The sequence below is a fragment of the Pinus tabuliformis genome, chromosome 4_2 (genome assembly GCF_031772625.1).
Source record: "Pinus tabuliformis cultivar Carrire ecotype Pingquan chromosome 4_2, CPIR1, whole genome shotgun sequence".
NCBI classification, from domain to species: Eukaryota; Viridiplantae; Streptophyta; class Pinopsida; order Pinales; family Pinaceae; genus Pinus; species Pinus tabuliformis.
Window position 1 is genome coordinate 1,066,895,884 of NC_142304.1, and position 20,872 is coordinate 1,066,916,755.

The window sequence follows — 20,872 nt, forward strand, 5'->3', positions numbered from 1 at the left end:
ATGCATGTGGCTTCAAAATGACTCCATAAAACTCCTCCAAAACAATCTTATCATCAAGATGACTCATCATACTAAAGACTGGACTCTCAACCAATAAATAATGATGGAAAAATAGCAAATACATGGTTGTAGTAATCATCATATAACAACCTATACATGGCTAGTCCATGTCACAAGTCATATTAATACATCCTGAAGTAATGATCATATATATGCATGGCCTGCACATATTTTCGACCAACTATTAGTGGAAACCAAAAATATATATGTGGCTAAAAAATGTACTCTTTTACACTCATGAAAACACATATAAATCCACTGCAAACAGCTGAGTGAAAACAATGCAGAATGTGCCAAATAATCTAGGCAAACATCATACAATGCAGAGCTCCCCTTGAGCTCAATATTCCTCCAATAGACAGGTTGATTCTGTGGACATGAATATGCATGAGACTCAATGAACTCATCATATGTTGTTGCAATGATCTCGTACTCATAAAAAGCCCAAATTCTCCCCCTGAGGTTGTGCACCTCCCATGAGTTCTGTAGTACTATATGAATATGCATGAAATAATCAGGGATTGCATGAGGGAATTCTCTTCACTATTTGAAGAGTTGTTGCTCCTTCTTCTTCCACACAGACTTGGATTTCTTATTTTCTTCCTTCACTAGTTTTGTGCTAGTTCCTCTTTGCTTTTGATTATTTTGTTTATTTTGTCTTGTGTAACGGGTAGAAAAAAACTATCTTTCCCTATGGCCAAATCTATGGCATATATAGCACTCCACATGGCCAAGATATGTAGCGAGAGGATTAGATTTCCTACTTCTCATCCTATATCTAAACCTTGCATGAAATGTGCTTATCCTCCATCAGTTAGACCTGCAATATAATTCTTTATGGCCAAATAGGTGACATGAATGACAATAACCACTAAAATCATAATTATACATGTTAGCCATTCTCCTTGGCTGTTGATAATGCTGCAATCTCTGTTGATTGGATCTAAACGTTTTTCTCCAGTAGTTGGCTGCAACATGCCCAAACTTGTGATAGTTGTAGCATTGTATCTCATGCATCAAAGGAATAAAAGGAATTTTCTTCCTTTGAAATATAATGGAGCTACCTTGATCATCCAGAAGAGCAAAAAGTCTTCTAAATGTAGGTTCTCTTTGAGATTTTATTCTCTAATGTTGGTTTTCTTGTTTGTCTGTTGTTGGTTCTTTTGTTGCTTAAACGACTGCTGGATCTACTTCTTGTTTCCTTGGTTCTCACTTTTGTTGCTGGTATTGTTTGCTATAGGTTTCTTGGGTTCTTCTTTGGTATTTTTACCTGCATTCAAATTAGACTCATCCTTTTGAAATACAAGACTCGATTTATCCAATGATGATATTTGAATCTCAAGAAAATTATCCAATGCTATGGTACTCTTCTCCATCTTCCATTTTTTCTCAAGGATACCACTTCAGCTTCTAATTTCTCAACCTATTTTTCTTTATCTTGGTACTTCTTCCTCATGCCTTCCTCAACTTTTTCTACTTCTGCCAAATTAAATTTTAAGCTTGCAATCTCTTCCTTTAGCTTGGCCTCCTTATCATCACAGATCTGCAATAATTTTTCTTAATCCTTGCATGTAGATGTTAGTCTTGAAATCTATCCTCATCTTCATTATGTGGTTCAGTATGATTTAAATTTGAATCATCAAAATTATAACTCAAAAGGAAATAATTAATGTTTATACCTTTAGGTTCATGATTTTCTGATCTCTTCTCATCATCTGTTGAATCATGTACACTAGAAGAATGAGACTCTTGTGGTTGCACTTCTTGTTTTTTAAGGACCTTCTTCTTGTTCTTCTTATCATTTTCCTTGTTGTTGGTACCATCACCAAATATGGATTCGATCTTGTCCCACATTTCTTTGGAATGTTTCAAACCCACTAGTCTTTTCATATCATCATCATGAAGATTCTTGTAGATTACACATCTTTCTTGTGCATCTTGCTGCAAAACCTCATTTGCAATTAGATCCTTGCCACAACCTTCACATACTAATCTCCAAATATTAGATCCATAAGATAATAATTGAGATTTAACATTTTTGTGCAATACCTTGTAATTTGCAACAGTGAGGACAACCATTCTGAAAAAAAATTCAATTTTCTGCCAACAAACCTCAAATTTACTCTCCAACAATCAAGCTACAACCAAGATCCCCGCTCTGATACCAATTGTTGGAAACCTTTGAGCACTACTGGGGGGGTGAATCAATAATGTGACTTGTATACAATTTTTACCAATTTAAACTTCAATTACTGAACCACACATATGTTAGCAGCGACTCATTAAAAATGTGCATCGCATAAGCATAACTGAAAACCATAAGCAAACATATAAATAATAAAAAATGAACACAATTACATCATCACACATAAGACACAAGATGTCTGGTGGAAACCCTTCTAGGGGAAAAACCACCCTTACTATTGCTACTTTGCTCTAAATTTATATTATTTCAAGCAATGGTCATTTACAGAGCTAGCTAACTCCCATCAGCATGGAGACTTGACCTCATATGCAAAATTCCAATGCTGATTGGGTAGAAGACTCGATTCTACTAATCAGATCAGAATACTATTTTCTCACATGGATCTACGGACTACCATTTGCTAAAATCTACCATGATCAATTGATTCCTGCCCAACACTGATTGGACTATCCAACTACCATTGGATTGATAAATTGTTCCTTTCATTGAAGCTTATATATCCCTGCTCCTCTCTCATGAAATCACTACTCTACACTATGCAGACCTCCTTTCATATGTTTTCAAACTAGATCCAAGACTCTTTACTCGACAAGGAATTTCTCTTCAAACATGCTCTCAACAACAAGCTATCATCATCACATCAAATATAAATACCACAAGAAGTATGCTCTCCAAACTAGAAAAATAGTGGCCACAATAAAACTGATACCAACATATATCAAATCCTCACATCATAATATAACTGCTACATACTATAATTAGGAACATACAACACAGTGGCTATGGACGAAATGTAATAGTAGCTCCTACAAAAAAAATTGTGAGAGTCACCAAAAATATATACTCCAACAACATGAAAATACTCTCCAAACGATGTCTACTACAACAACCTCAAATTTGAACTAAATAATGATGCACTACTTCAGAAATATGCTCCATAAATTTCCATTATTCTCACTCACTAAAGCATCCTCACTCTATGCAGCCTTCTTTAACACACATACACTCAACATCAACATTCACTAAGCTCCAAAATGAACAATATAAAACTTGTAGGGTGAAATTGACCTTGGGGATAGGATCATAGGTGCACAAATTAGGCCAAATCAAATCACTAAGACAACTGCTTGTGCACTAAATGATTTGAAATCTTTGGAGGACCTTTTCAAACCATTTTTGACCTTTTCAACTTGTTCTAGAAGCATCTAGTAATTTCCTTTCTTATTTTCTTCCGATCAGTGTGAGGAATGCAGAGAAAATCACGTGAAATCCCTTAGTCACGTGCATATCACTGTTTGAAATCGATTAGAAGATATAGTTTCTCCCATAAACATGTTTTCCAGTGACTGGAGCCTTTCATTCACTCCCATAGGCTTGGATCCCTGCGACTGTGGCAAAGGATGAGGAAAAGCATCATGCCTTAAGCTTAGAATCTTTGCCACAAGTTGGATCCTCTTCTCCAGCATATGTACTAGCCTCTAGACCTTTGACATGGCCTATGACACATTTGCAAGTGGATCAAACATGTCTCCCAAGTGTCACTAGCAAGTTGACCTAAAAGGACAACAAAAAAGGTTGGAAAGAATGCCAACAAGTCCACTCTGCAACAAACATCTGAACAATCTGCAACACCTCTATAAGACATGCAATATTACATCTCCATCATTAGGCATAAGGCCATCACACTGCAACAAGTCATCTCCATGAGCATAAGCATGAAGACCTAGATGAATACCTAGTTTCAAACTCAACTAGTGTGTCAATACATCATCAACCATACCAATGCTATCATATGTCCATCAATACATCATAAGGCTGACATCATGAGTTGACGTCAATGCCAACATAACCATCTCAATGCCAACTCAACTAGCTGCAACCATGCTACAAGAATGACATTCAAACATCAGCTAGGCTACAAGGGTTGACATCAATGCCAACATCATCTAGATGAATCCATGCACACCATAATGCCAATAGCTACAACAGACTAATCATTACAATTGGATAGGGTTTTTACAGTAGTTTCATTTAGTTATCAAATATAAGAAGGGAAGCACAAACAAATTGGCTGACATAATTTCAAGGCCACCCACATCAAATATTAAAGCTTTGGGGACTCTTATGCACATGGATCCAATCACCCACGATGCATATAGGGAGGAATATTCAGAGGATGAGGACTTCAAGAAGGTGTATCAACAACTACAAAGTCAAAGTCATGTTCACGATGGTGACAACACTGTTGACTACCATCTCTAGGAAGGATTACTCTACATGATGGATAAGTCATGTGTTCCTAAAGGTGAGCGATTGCAGCTAATTAGAGAGGCTCACACCTCTAAGTTTGCAGGGCACTTTGGTGTAGGGAAGACCATGGCTAACTTGTAGAGGTATGTGTATTGGCCCAAGATGCAAGAGAAGGTAGCTAGGTTTAGAAGAGGATACATGCTTTGTTGTACCAGCAAGCCTAGTAAGAAGAAACAGGGACTTGTTGATGGTAAAAAATGCCCTCATCAACTTGTAAGCGAGACCAACCGGTCAGAACCCCAACTAAGCTCTTATCCATTGGATATAGTGGTTATGGCTGGTTCAATTGGATCCAGTTACCCTCTCTCTCTCTCAACTTATGGTTTGTTTGTTACTTACCAATAGAAACAAAGAAATCATATATGCCCTCTTGCAAAGCTCTTGCAGGAAAATGATCCTTAAGCTGACTCTACGGCTTAGCCAAGCTATAACTAAGGTCTGCCCCTGCGTGAGGGGACTTCTAGAATGCAAAATTAAATCTAAGTGCAGATCTATGCTAATATGCAAGAAAAAATCTAATCCTATCTTGAATTGGAAAATGATAGTGCTCTCTCAATTCAAGAGTAGATGAACTAACTAATCAGGGGAAGATGATTGTTTATATGATTGAATCCATTATATAATTTTCATTAGTTAAACAAGTAGTTCACTCAATTAATGAAAGAGAAAACAAAATTAGAATGTATTTAAACAATAAATAGTTATTGCTTAGTACATTCCTATTTTAACGAATTCGTATTTATTCTAATTCTGTTATGCTCCTCAGAGATAGATCTTAGAAAATTCAATAGCATAAAACAATCAATATGAAAGTAGTGCTCAATATCAGAATGCAATACACTATTTAGAATAAGAATTAAAATCAATTGCATAAATTCTGATAACAAAATGATTAATTTGCATCCAAGGCAATATTGCACGTTAAAGGAAAATTAATTAAAAGCATACCAAAATGTCATTACAAGAATTTGTAGTCCTTGAGCAGCTTCAGATTCTTGGAGAAATTGTTAAGAGTAGTGCAAAACAACCTTCTGTTTTAGGGCTCAAGTGCTCTATCTCTCCATAATTCAACTCACAGTGCACTACAAAAGTGAAAATGCACAAGAAGAAAAATCATAGAGTTTTCCCCAAACCTCAGATTTGTAGTTTTCCTCTCACCTATAGCTATAATATCCTATTACAATATTTCTTTCAGAGCCTCTAGTTTCAGAGAAAAGGAACCCCTTCCTCATTCTCTAGAGTTATATTTATTAATTAGAACAAATCTCCAAAATAGAGAATTGTTGAGAGGAAGAGGAACCCCTTCCTCATTCTCTTGAGTGATATTTATTAATTAGAAGAAATCTCCAAAATAGAGAATTGTTGAGGGTAGTTTTCCAGATAGTGCCTCAGATATGAACTTGTCCACTTGAACTCCTGCTACAAACCAATCAAAACCAAAAAATAAAAATAAATTAGAAAAACAAACTCTCATGAAATTGCTAAATTAAAATAAATAAAATCCAAATAAATCCCATGGAATGAATCAGTGGTAACATTTTTCTCAAGCCAATGATATTTTCCCAAATCAAATTAGGAAAAAGCAATTGTTGTTGTAAATTTGTCACTTTGTCTTCTGCTGCGTTTTGGGGTCATTAAATGATTAAATATTCTAACCCTATCATTTTCATATTATTATCCACAATCTTATCTTTCTAACAGGCTATTGTGAGCTTCGTTTGGACAAGTAAATCTTGAGATATACCTCTCCAAAGATGAAGTGTCAAAATTACCAAAATTCCAGAAAAATGCATGCGAAAATTAAACATTTAATTAAAAATTCTAATCTTAACTAATTACACAATTAAATTTAATTAATTATTAATTCATTACAATTATTAAATTGATTAATTAAATATACACAAATAATCTCAGATATATCAAAAAGTGAACAAGTGTATTTTTGGGAACTCTTTTAAGAGTCTCGTATGAAGATGAAACTTTATTATACCTATATGTTTGTCAGAGATTTTTCGGGGACAATCACTTGGAATACCATTTGTCGACGCATTTCGAACCAACTAGTGTGGTTCATGTCCTGACGATGAACCACACTAGTTGGTTCGAATCGTCCTAACAATGAACCACACTAGTTGGTTCGAAACGCCTCGACAAATGGTATTCCACACTAGTTGGTTCGAATTGTCCTAACGATGAACCACACTAGTTGGTTCCAAACGCCTCAACAAATGGTATTCCATGTGATTGTCGCCAAAAAATCTCTCACAAACTTGATGTGGATCACAGAAACTTGAACCTATATATTGTGTTCAGTTTTTCACCTTTCTATTAGTTGACTTTTGATTAAAAAAATTTAAAATTTATTCAAAATTTCACAATATCAAATAAAATTTATTATTTTTAAATAAATTTTAAATTCATCTCTATCATTGGCTAAAATGTTTTACACCTTAGTGTGTAATGAACTGAATACCAAGAATACGAATGCACTTACTTCAATGCACTGAATACCAAGAAAACTTACTTCAATGCACTGCATACCAATTTCAATGTACTTCTTCTATCTTATTTATTTAAAAAAAACACTACAACCCCAAACGTACTAAACCTGAGAAGTTTAATTGTCTGGAATGCACCACCGTGGAGCCTCAACCGTCACCCGAGCCTACCTGGGCTTTAGCATACCTTGCGGGGTAAAAGCAGAGCACATATCATATCAATCATTCAACAAATGATTTTATTAGTAATAACTATGGCAGGCGTGAAACTGTAGGCGGTTAGGGAAGGCATATTTGGATGTTTTTATTGGGCTAAATTTATTTAATAAAATTTCTAAACTTTTTATTAATTTAATATGGTTTTTATTCCTAATCTTTTATTTACTCTTTCATAAGTTATTATATTATATTTAAATTAATTTAAATTATAAATTATTTTAATAAAGAGGTTAATTAAATTTATTTTTAATTAATGATAAATAATTTTTAATAATAAAATTTATGTCTATAATGTAAAAATAACACTCGTCATAATTTTTTTTATAAAGTGTTAATTAAAATGATCAAATTAAAATAAAAACTATGTATAATATAAAAATTAATTAATTAATTAAAATAATGCCATGCTGTAAGGATTTCTAGTTTTAAATTTCTGGTTTTAATGTTTTTAGTAGGCTTATTTCTTCTTTTTCTACCTAATTTCAGTCATCATTTATTTATCAAATTATAATATTAAATGTTTAATCGAGTTATAATTAAACTAAGTGACATTTTATATATATAATATTTCCACACAAAATCATTTTTTCTTAAAAGTTTTAACTTTTTATTATTGTTACCTATCATTTCAATTATCATTTATTGTTTGGTAAAAAAAAAATTGGAAATTTTAAAGATAGATGCAAATTGTATTTGACCAAAAAAAATAAAAAAATCAAACCATGACTTACTCTTATCCCATTTGGACATTGTAGATTTAATCTAGACTCTTAAATTCCTATTTGGACATTGTAGATTTAATCTAGACTCTTAAATTCACATGCTTGTAGGTCATCTATGAAAATATTATCAACTGGTTGCCATTATGGTGACAATTTTTTTTATTTAGATTTAGCTACATTATCTCTACCTAGACAAAAATTTAAAGAACTCTATTTGCTCATTTGCTATTTTAATTGTAATTTTTATTAATATAAAGTTGTATGTCTTTATTGTTTTTCACTCTAATTTAACTATATTTAAACTAAGCAAGCATAGCTATTCTGTAGCCCTTATTCAAATATAGAAATTGGTTCATACTTTTCAAAGTTCAATAATTAAACTAAGTGGTAGGTAACACTAGCTATGCGGCCTTGTTATATGTATGAAATGGAGGAGAGGGGAGTTATAAGGTGGAGTAAGGGAAGTATAAGGAGGTTTCGGGAGATTTTAAAAAAACGAAGTTACGAAAAGATGAGCTTCGAAATGAGTAGGAGAGATAAGAAGGTGTCGGAAGTATGGAATTTTAGAGGTAAAATAAAAAGAGAGTTACGATGTATATCAACTAGGGTGTCCTGGTGAGGCCAGATTTTAGAGAGATGAATTGCAAATGAGTTACAAAATGAATATATTTTGAGGTCCTAAGGTGAGGAAGGATGGAGATATAAGGAGTCTCGTGGGTTGGATTTCGGAAGCCTATTGAAATAGGAATTACGAAATTTAAAACTCCCGAAATGAGGACAGGGCCAGATATAGGGAGGAGATGAGGGGAGAGGAAAGTGAGGTAAGGTGAGGAGGAGGAGAGGAGGGTCACGTGGAGTGGGACTTTTTTTCCTAAAAAGAAATAAAACCACTTTGAAATATAACAAAGTCTTGACTTTATAAAAACTACAACCACTTTGTGATTTCGGCATTTCAGAAGTTCTTATAATTTGGAATTCTAACTCGCTTCTGAATATATAATGTTAATTTCTCAACAATCTTAGCTGCAGTGATTCTGTAGGGCCATTAATAAAAATAATAATTAATTAAAATTTAATAAAAATCAAGATTTACAATTAATTTAAAAAAAATTAAAATAATATACATTTTGTACATTTTTTTAGCCTAGGCAATAAAAATTACAAACCGTGAGTCCAAATGAGATGAAACAAGAACTGATGGAAATCTATTGAAAAATAGAACACAATGAAGCAATTAGAATGGAAATATGAATAAAATGAAAATCTTGCAAAATTTTTGGACACTTAACCAAATGAAAATATTAAAAGACGATTTAGCCAAAATTTATGAAAAGGGTCCCCATTATTATTATAAATATAATAAGTTTAAAAGGGGGGGGGGGGGGGGTGCGGCGCGGGCGACACACAGGGAATAACGAGTTATCAATGAGAGGGGGGTGGGGGGGGCGACACACAGGGAATAACAAGTTATCTCTAGTTAAAGATGATGAACTTCGCTTTACCCAGAGGTTAAAAGTGAGGAATTTTATTAAGTCGTCAAATAGTAAAAAAAATTGCATGGGTCCCACATTAGTGAATCAAGGATTATAAGTTAAAAAATATAAGTACTCAAAGTAGACTGAGTCTAAAATCATGAATCCAAATTTTGGGAAATATTTAATATTTAAGATTACGTCATATGAGAAATAGAAGGTGTAGATAGGAGTTTTTTTATAAAGCATATATCCATCGATATGAATGGTCTCTGACATTGCTTCGTTGCCAGCGAGCTTGTTCAGTACCCGACGAAGTTGTCTTTTATGCCATACAAGCATGGTCCCGCTACCAGCGAGCGTCCATAGCCCCGACGGGTTTACTTGTATTTCCCATACTTCCCCTTTTAATCACCCTTTTGATAAGCACATTTGTGAGCTAAGTTTATGATGTACCTGAGTGAAAGAGGTGGGATAGTAAAAGAAACATATACTAATAGATATAATACTTCCATGATGTTGACTCCATATCCTTCCCCGTGACTATCAACTCAGAGGCTTTTATAAAGTGGAAGGATGGGAGGGATCCATCGAGTTAAACTCAGGTCAGTTCTTTCTTTGAAATGATTAACTATATCACCTAGAAAGGATACATGTTCCTCCATGAATTTTTTTTAAAGAAAGAGGGCTTTAGGATTCCATAAATATATCCCTTGAAGGTAAATGAAACCCATTGAAATAGATAGAGTACAAATTTCCCATGTATTCTAATCAATTTTTGGTTATAAAATTTCCTTCCAAATAAATCTTGGCAGAATCACCAAAATCAAAACAATAACCAATAGTGAAAAGGAAAAAAAATCCAAACTAAAGTGAAAGAATAACTCATCAAACTCCAAAAATGTTAAATGAGGAAAGGAGAAATGAAAGAAAAGCCCAAATTAAAAGAAAATCTCAACAAGACTAACTATAAAAATGTCTCGATCCGAGGAGATTTTTTCGTAGCCAATATGGACGGTGGGGAGAGACTCGAGCGACGGGGTAGCAGGCGGAGCTAGGGTTTCGTCGGCGGGTCGGCTACGCGAGAGCAGGGGAACAGGTTAGGGTGCTTTCTCAGGAGGAGGGGCCGCACCGCAGGACGAGTCCTGAGAAGCAGGACAAACCTTGATGATCAGCCCTCTTCAAGTTAAATTACGGGAGCGCAACAATCTGTTAAACAACGAGGAAGGGTACTGAGCCGAAGGAATGGGGATGGAGTCAGGGAGGGGAGAGATCCCCTCCTATAAAGAAGTAATAACCGGAGAAGCAAGGAAAGAAAGGAAAGATGAAGGAGATCGAACCACCGCAGGGGAGACTTCAGAAGCTGGAGCGCAAAGACGAGTAGGAATCCAAAGCAAATGCCTACCAAGATCAACGAACACACCAAGGTTTGTAATCCCGCCCAATAAATTAGAAAACTACAGAACATACATGAGAGATTATGCTTTGATCTGTAAATTCATAGGATATTGGCCAGCTGAGAGGGATCTTATGAGATGGATCCATCTGAAATGGAAACCAAAAGGACATGTAGAAGTCAAGTTGGGAGCGAAGGGGTATTTCACAGTCATATTTTCTAATCTAGAAGATAGGACTCGGATCTTTGAGGAAGGTCCCTACTTCATGAACAATGCGGGGCTGTTCATGAGACACTGGGTCGAATGCTACAACCCAGACAAGGAAAAACTGTTAGTTGTCCCAATATGGATAAGACTTTTTGGCTTACCATCAGAATTTTGGGATCCAGAGATCCTCAAAGGTATTGGAAACTCAATAGGCTCTTTTGTTAAAGTGGCCGAATCAACTAAGCGAGGAAAATATAATACCTATGCTAGAATATGTGCTTACATGAACATAAAAGAACCTCTTCCAGACTCTATTGAACTGGAATATCATGATGAGATGTGGAATCAAACCATTGATTACGAACATATCCCATTCCGCTGTAGAAGATGCCACGAGTATGGCCATTTAGTCAGAGATTGCCCCATAATGCAAGCTGAAAAAGAAAGGGAAGCAGAGATAGCAAGAAGAACTGCAAAAAGGCCAACAGAGGTAGAAGAAGAGGATTTCCGAGAAATCCAAAGGAGGAGAAGAAGAGGTAATAAAAGGATGCCGATGGGAAAGCAAAAGGAAACCCTCAAAACTGAAACACAAAACAAGTTTACAGTTCTGCAGGAAGAAGGTATCGAGACAGAGGCAAGTGAGGAAGAAGAAATGGAAGAAATGGAGGTAATTGGCGAAAATGCAAGCAAAGGAAAAGATAAAAGGAATAAGGAACAAAGGACAGAAAGCCTAAGCGAAACCCAAGAGGACCAAGGAGAAATGGAGATAGACACACATCGCACGAAAGGAGAAGAGGAAGAACAAGAAATGGCGAAACTGATACAAGAATGGAGGAGGCTTGATGAACGATTTATTCCAGAAGAACAGAAGCAGAGGTATAAAGAAGCTTTTCAAAGATACAAGGAAAAAAAGGGAATAACAGATGAGAGGGAAAGTCAAAAAACAGAGAAACAAAACATAGGAGCGGGCAGCGCTGGCAAAGGCGGGAAAAAAAGAGGGAGAAGACCCATGAGTGAAACAATACAAGATGTAGGAGAGGCGCTTGTAAGTTCAGGAAGAGTAATACCCCTTTCAGAGGTATTCCAAACCCCCCCAAAACTGTTAAGATGATTATCACAACCTGGAATATAAGAGGCCTCAATAGCAGAGGCAAACAAAGGTATCTAAATGAGAGATTGAAAAAAGAAAAACCCAGTATAATGATAGTACAAGAAACCAAAGTAAGTACTGAGAAGATGAGAGAAATTTTAAACAGAAACAGAAATAGGTATGAAATGATGGGACAGGATGCTATTGGAAGCGCTGGCGGACTGGTAATAATCTGGAATCCAGAAGAAATACAGTTTAGTAACTGGATGAGTTTCCCAAGAATTCTAACAGGAACAGCTAACATAATAGGATCAACGGAGGAGGTCATTGTTACAGGGGTGTATGGCCCGCACATTCAGAATGAAAAGGAAAACTTCTTGCAGAATTTAAAAGCATTAAGATGCTTGATGCCAGGAAAACAGTGGATTGTAGGTGGAGATTTTAACCTGATTAAAGCCCCAGGGGAAAAAAGAGGAGGAACAAGGAGACTGGATAAGGTTTCGGAACAATTTGGAGACTTAATAAGAGAACAAAAACTGATTGATATCCAAACCATAAATGGAAATCACACTTGGAACAATCGAAGGGGAGGAGCTAGTCAAATAGCTTCGCGCCTCGACCGATTCTTAATCTCAGAACAAATAATGATAAAGGATGTATTCATCGAAGCCTCAATCCTACCTGTTGCAGGATCGGACCATTGGCCAATCAAACTAGAAATAGACCTAAAGAAAAGGCCCCCCAACAAACCCTTCAGATTCGAAGCCTTTTGGCTAAGAAATGAAGGATTGATGGACAAATTAGAAGAATGGTGGCGAACGAGTGAACAAAGGGGCAAAAATAAGATGCATACTTTTCAACTCAAGCTGAAGGAAATGAAGATCAAATTAAAGAAATGGAACAAAGAAGAATTCGGGAATATTATAGAAGAAAAACAGAGATTGGAACAGAAAATGGAAGAACTACAACAAATGGACATCTTAGAAGGTATACAGGAAGAGAGAACAAAAGCAGAAGGGATGATTCTGAATCAGCTTGAAGAAAGAAGGAAACAAGAAGAGATTCTATTGAAACAGAAATCAAGGGTTCAATGGCTCAGGGAGGGAGAAAGGAACACTAAGTTTTTCCACAAAGCCATGGTCCAACATCGCCAAGGCAACAAAATATTCTCAATAAAAAACAAAGAAGGACAAAGAGTTCTTCAACAGGAAGAAATTGAAAAAGTGTTGGTTAACCACTTCAAAGATATATTGAAGGAACCACAATCGAACAGAACAGAGGCCATAGCCAAGATAAGCAGAGAAATACCACAAGTAGTGACAAGAGACCAAAATCAGGCTCTAATGAGGAAAATTACGAAGGAAGAAGTGGAGGAGATTGTCAAAAACATGAAGAGAAATAAAGCTCCTGGACCAGACGGGTACACTGTTGAATTCTTCCAAGCTGGGTGGCACTTTATTGCTGATGAAGTAGTGGAAGTTGTAGAGGAAGCAAGGATAAATCAAAGAATATGGCCAGGAATAAATGCTACCCTTCTGACACTTATTCCTAAAACTAATCAGGCAGACCAAGCTGATGGATTCAGACCTATAGCCCTCTGTAATGTCATTTATAAGATTGTGGCGTCCATAGTAGCTCAGAGACTGAAACTGATTCTTCCAAGTATTATTTCCCCAGAGCAAACCGGGTTTGTTGAAGGGAGACAGATCTTGGACGGGCTAGTGGTGGCTCAGGAAGTAATTCACACGCTGAAAACAAAAAAAGAAAAGGGCATGCTGATCAAATTAGACCTATCGAAGGCCTATGATAGGCTAAGCTGGAAGTACTTAACAACGATCCTTAAAGCTTTCGGATTCTGTGATAGATGGGTAAATTGGGTGCTAAGCATGATCTCTACTCCGAATTTCTCCATCTTGCTAAATGGAGCGCCTACAACAACATTCAATGCAACAAGAGGCCTCAGACAAGGGGACCCTTTATCTCCCTTTCTTTTCATCATTGCAGCAGAAGGTTTAGGCAGATATTTTAAAAAAGAATTAAGGGACAGAAACATTCAAGGGCTCAGATTATGGGGAAATCAAACCACTGTCACCCACCAACAGTTTGTGGACGACATAATGATCTACTGCAAAGCAACCCTGAGAGAAGTGAAAAGGATAAAAAAAATTCTCGAGGTATTTATGGAAGGCACAGGGATGGAGGTCAATAATGAGAAATCCAGAACTTTCTTCTTCAACATAGCGGAACCTATACAGAATCATCTAACCAGAGTCCTGGGATATCGGAAGGGAGTGCTCCCGACCAAGTATTTAGGCACAATGTTAGACTCATCAACCATCAGGATAGGGAACTGGAAAAATATCATTGAGAAAATCCTGAAGAGAATGGAAAACTGGACTTTCCGAGCTCTGAACTTAGCAGCAAGGGTGGTTCTTCTTAAAGCCACCATTCAGGCAATACCGATTTACTCCCTATCAGTGATGAATGCTCCTAAAGGAATATGCAATAAACTCGTAGAGATGTACAGAAAGTTTCTATGGGGAGGACCGAAGCAAGAAAAGAAGTGGGCACTATGTTCTTGGGAGAGCCTAACCAAACCCAAGGATAAGGGAGGTTTAGGCCTCAGAGACCCAGGGACTCTGAATCAGGTATTAGCAGCCAAGTTACGTTGGAGATGGTTACAAGGAGGACAGGATCTTTGGAAGGAAATCTGGACAATTAAATATAATATGCCCAACAATCCGGAAGAAATTATCAGGAAGCAAGATATGCCTCGGGGATCAGATATATGGAACTTATCCATTCAAAACAGAGACTTAGTGGACAGTAATATATTCTGGGAAATCAAAGGTGGACAGATAGCGAGGTTTTGGGATGAAGCCTGGCAACAACGAGAGAAAATGGTGAATCTTCAAGGTATGCAAGAACTCCAAAGAATAGGTATGCACAGAAACCTAATCACGGTTAATGATTACTGGATTGCTGAGCAAGGCAATGAGGAATGGCGACACTGGAAACCTTTGGAGGAATGGGAAAGGAGTGCAACCGAAGAACAAAAAACAACCTTTGGAAAGGAATTGGACTCTAGGAAAATAAAGAGAAGAGATGGTAGAGACATACTACGCTGGGGCAAAGGCATAAAAGGGATCTTTACTATAAAGGAGGCCTACAAAGCAAAAACCCAGCAAGATCAGGGAGAGGAAGACCAAATCTGGAAACAGATTTGGAGAACAAAATGGTGGCCAAAGGTTAAATTGTTTGCCTGGCTGGTAGGAAGAAAGAGAATTCTAACGTGGGATAGAATCCAAAAAAGAGGTTTTTATGGCCCATCAAGATGTCATCTCTGTGATTCGGCTATGGAAGAGCAGGAACACCTCCTTAACGGCTGTAGTGTGGCGCAATTCCAGTGGGAAAAAACGTTACATCTGTTCTCCACAACAAATAGAAACCCGAATGACATAATTCAAACCATAAGGGATTGGGGAGAAAGTAAATTCCATAGCAAAATAGTTAGAAGAGCGTGGAGTGTCACTGTGGGTTTTAACATCTGGAATTTGTGGAAGGAGAGAAACAACCGAATTTTCAGAGGGAAGTCAACAGGGCCAGAGGAGGTGTGGAAGCGTACGCTGAGTCAAGTTCGAGAATCAATTTTAGCGGAGAACTGGGCCGATGAGGACTGGAAAACCTCGGAAGCAGAGACAACCATCTTAAAGAAATTGAACCTAGAGCAGGGAATGATTTATCATCGGGAAACTAATAAGAGACAACCTTTAGCGAATCAAAGTAATACAGTGTTTAGAAAGCCTCCAGAAGGGTTCATGAAACTCAATTTTGATGGCGCTGCGAAAGGCAACCCGGGTCCAGCGGGGTTTGGCGGAATATTCAGAAATGAACAAGGGGAGACAGAGTGGATATATGCGGAAAATGGAGGAACCATGACCAATAATGAGGCAGAGTTTATGGCTGTCTACCACGGTCTCAAAATTGCCAGACGAAACGCATACAGGAAGGTTGAAATCGAGGGAGACTCCACCCTGGTCATTGAGACGATCCGGAAACTAATTCAAGGGAAGAATTGGGAGAAAGTGGTGACAAGCTGGAGGAACGCAAACATAGTCTGGGACATAGGAGAGATGCTGCCAGGGATAGATTATAAAATCACTTCGCATGTTCGAAGGGAAGGTAATAAACCCGCATATTGCCTTGCAAATTGGGGGTGCAAGGAACCAACGGATAGAATCGATGACAGCTGGATAACTCAGTCCACGCTGGCGAAATGGGAAGGGCTAAAGCAGCTGATTGGCAGTGATATTAATGATGCAGGACAAGGATAATCTTCACCCCGCGTGGATCGGGAGTGGGCGTAATTGGCAAGAGCAGGCGGAAAATCGGAGAGGACAGAAGGACGGCACATTTAAATTACGGACAACAGAAATTAATGATTTTGCAGCAAGACAGGGACGACGCCCAAAACAAAAAACGATTCCCATTACAACAGACATCATGCGAAGTAAAGACGCCAGTCGAAGCGGGAAGAAATCCCATCATTCAAACAAAGGTGGCGAGACAGGTATAAGGGGAAACAAAGGAAGAATGACAGGCATTAGTAACACGAGAAAGGTGGCGAAAGCAGAGGAGTTCTGGAAGAGAGATAGCAACCAGCGACTCAAACGCTCGACAATGAGTGACCGGAGGGGGATAGCGGGCCAAAAAGGAAAGGAAGCGGCAGAGGGAAGGCACTTTGAGCAAGACTGCGTGAGAATTGAAATAGAGAGCTCTGAAGAGATGGACTACAGGCAAGGAGAAGACTGCAAAGGGAAACAGTTCGATTCTGGGCAGAGCAGCAGGGGACCGGGGCAAGTTAGAAAAGAAAGAGGGCATAAGAAACAAGAGCAGAGGGGAAGAGGTCAAACCAGGCAACCCACAAGCGCAGACGAAGGTAACAGGACGCCGAAAAGGAGAAGGAGGAGTAACAGGACGACCAACACAGCAATGTATGAAGCGGAACAAGCATACAATTTGGAGACCAATGCAGACATCAGAAACATCATGGACGCGATGGAGGTGAGGGTTCTAGAAGAGGCCTCAGACCCGGAAATGAACGAATGGGCCTCGCAGCTGCCAGACCCTAACTCTGGCAGGCTAACTCTGCCAGACCCTAACTCTGTACCGCCGTGCCCTGCATACATATTGGGTCCTCAAACACCTCCTTGCCAAAGCCCTGGAGCAGGTGGCGTCGGAAATGCTGGAGATTGCGCAAGCATCAACGATTGCAAAACAGGAAGCTGCAAGCCTGGAGGAGCTGGTGCGACAGCAGAACAATCTCCTCAAAGAAATTAAAACAATGCTGACGGAGATGAAGAAAGACAAAGACAGCAACGCAAGGGATCGTGGATATGCAGAGAATTAAAAGGCTGGTCCCCTGTTTCTTTTTCTGTTTAGAAAGCTAATTTTCTGTTTTTTGGGTCTATAGTAGATATGAAAATGTTTTGTGGGTCTATAGTAGATATGAATCGTTCTCTGGGTAGGAACAGTAGGTCTGAGAAAAACTGGTTTACTTTTTGGACAATTGGGGGAAAGAGGTTTTTTGGTCTTGTGATACTGAACAAAGCTCAAAATGATGACTTCATTGACTCTCGGAAGGATAGGAGCCAACAGATCTGGTTTCCCCTCAGGGCAGATTGAGGCTCCTTTGTTTTGTACTTTTATATGTTTATAATTAATAGATCTACCACAGCTTACAAAAAAAAAAAAACTATAAAAATGTCTCAACAAAGAGTAAAATAATAAAACCATGAGTGTGTGTCTTATGTTGATATTTTAGTAAAGTCTATCTTCCAAAGTTATAAGAAATTAGGTTCTCAAACTGTAAGGTGAATAACAGTCATGACGTAAATGAGAATTTTCTTCCCTTTGAAAATTTTATTGTTTCATAAGGACATCTTAACATTTTCCTAATAAAAGAAATGCCTATAAAACAAACTAAAAGTTTAGAGACTCCCAAATTTAGTTGAGTTTATGAACATTATAACTGCTCTCCAAAACTTGAAATCAAGCAACAAGGAGAATGAGTGCCAAATCTAAGCAAGCAGGGGTGTGAAACAAATCTTTAAGTCTTGCAAAACAAAGTTTAAGATTAACAAAACTAAAAATAAAACTGTTGGTTTTGTGGGGCCTGACCCAGGTTGAGCATTAGTTAGCCAAGAAAATCCCTACACTACTGACCCTTTCGGCATCAGCCCGTGGAGCACGGACTGAAGTTTCACCCGAAGTAGTATGGGGGGATGTTGGAACCAAGTTTTCGCACCCTGAGATGGTTGTGATGACAGTTTAGACCCTATGTTTCTATTGTTGTGTAGGTCACTAAGCTTTAGGGCTCCGTTAGTCTACCCTTTATTCCGCTCTTCAGTACCTCCACGAATGTGTACGATTGACCTTTGCACAGCCTTAACCTATGATCTAGGTACTTCTGCACTGCTATGACAACGTATTGTATATGTTCCGAAGTTATATTTAGTGTTTTACTTATCTTACTAATCAACCACAGTTAGCGCCGCGTAAACTGATATCCTTACTTGTGTTTAATTAACCAATACAATCACATACATTTGCGCATCACATGAACATTGCAAATTGAACCCAAACGGAATATAACCAGATGCATTAAAAAGAAATAAATACACATAATTTGCAGAATACTTCTCTTTATTGATATCTTCAAATTAATATAGACTCTATTCGCCCTGCACACATAGCTGCAGGGGTTCACGTCCTCAACTGTGGACTTCCATCCTAGGCCTCTGCGCACTCAGTTGCAGAGCCTCTACCTACGCTAAGACTGAAAACACTTAGACTTCTCTATAAAGACTCCAAAATTTGTCTACCCCCTTCTTAGAGCTTACTTACTTAGCTCTTTTTTATACAATCCCATAGTCTGCGGACCATGGGTAGATCTTTATAGCTGACTTTACATTTCACAAAATAAGGGCGGACAACCCTTTATGAATTTTGACACCTTTGTGCTCCACGACAACAAAATGCGGAGACTTTACAACTTATTACAAAATTTGTCCCAAAACATGGGCTTTTAGCCCCAAAACTTCCCTTGGGGGAACCGGTTCCCAAAAAAAACTAAAACAAAAATGTGAAGAAATATAAAACAATAAAAATGGGCATATGAGACTTACCATTTAAGAATCTCATTAAAGTTTTACATGATAGATGTTGATTTTCTCCAACAAAATATAACTTCTCATTTTTATTGGAATTAGAAACATGAAGAAGTTGTACTCTTGGAAGTTTTCATTGACCCAAAATCATAACTTATTAAATCTAAATTAAAGCAAGCAATAAAGCTAAAAATATGATGTCCCATATTCAAGGAATCAGAAGTAAACCAGAGCCATCATAAATGACAATGACGATGTGCTTCTCAATGAATTGCAGCGACAATTGTTCTCTTTGGGTTTTCAAATTTCATATCAACTCCAATTTTGTCATAAAATGTCAAGAATCAAGACCAAGTCCCACACAATGTAATAATGGTTTGTGAGTATAGAAATATGAAAAGGACTTGAATTGATGCATATCGTTGAAGTAGAGTGATATATCAACAAACTAGCATTGAAAATTGAAATTGACTAATGACCACGTTGTAGCGGCTGCAACACCCTCCAAAATTTTGGCTTGCGTCCAAATTTTGGAGCCTTCCTTGGTTTTTCCTTTGATGGTTGAAAACACGTGAGCTCACCCCATGAGCTATTGTGAGGTATTTCCACCCTTTTTCTTGTTTGACCAACAATCATCTTTTGGCATATTGATTGCTTTGTCATGCTTGCAATCATTTTCTAGTGAGTTTGAAGGTTTGTCTTTGTGTGTTTGGGTTGTCTTCGCTATGTAAACATCTATTGTACTCACACAAAAATATGTAATCATTTTCACGCAAGTGTCGTCACGGTCGTTCGAAGGTCTATCTTAAGTGTCGCACTTGTTGCTCTTAGCTGTAAGACAGTCTCACCGAGGGCATTGTTTTTCTTGTTGTACTGGTGGTCTGTGTTGTCTCATCGTCAAAGTATGCTAAGTGTGTGATCACAATGTCAAGTCTACAGAAGTTCACTTGCTTTCAACACTTGGTCATTTTCCTAAAAATATGTCCAACCCAACAACCCTCTTTCACTGGACCCCGAATGAGCTACATTGTGTGGTCTCAACCCTCAGCGACCTTGCTCTGCTGCCCAGAACTGCAGAGTGCTTGAGGATTTCCCCCAGGTTAGCTACATTGTGCAATCTCGAAGGTGAGCAACCTATCTACTTCCCGAGTCTATGCAAAAGATTGCCTCCATGTCCCAACTGAACTACTCATTTCTCAAGCACAGTCATCAAGCCTCCTTCTTGTCTCCCGGAAGCCTACACTGCTCTTTGACCTGGGTCTACACTATTCTCCAAAACTATGTAGACATGTCGAGCTAGTCCTATGCTTCCTTGCTCTACACTACCCTCAGAAATTGCACAAACATGCCCAACAGGTCCTCTACTGCCTTTCTCTGAACTGTTCTCCAAAACTGTGCAGACATTCCCAGTTGACCCTCTGCTTCATGTTTTGCACTGCTCTAAGAAATTGCGTAGTCATGCTCAGCAGGTCCCTTGCAGCTCTGTCCTGCACTCCTCTTAGAAACTGTGGAGAACTGCCTA

General features: G+C 37.9%; 1 protein-coding gene across 1 annotated transcript; it reads left to right on the forward strand.

Annotated features, from left to right (window-relative positions):
- Positions 1-13,317: 13,317 nt before the first annotated feature.
- Positions 13,318-16,515, forward strand: LOC149173313 (uncharacterized). Its single transcript, XM_089426654.1, has one exon. The coding sequence runs from the start codon at positions 13,318-13,320 to the stop codon at positions 16,513-16,515; it is 3,198 nt and encodes a 1,065-aa protein (XP_089282780.1).
- The last annotated feature ends 4,357 nt before the right edge of the window (positions 16,516-20,872 follow it).

What these genes read in the sequence shown, in the direction of transcription:
- LOC149173313 (XM_089426654.1), top strand. Translation starts at nt 13,318, where the DNA reads ATGGTCCAACATCGCCAAGGCAACAAAATATTCTCAATAAAAAACAAA.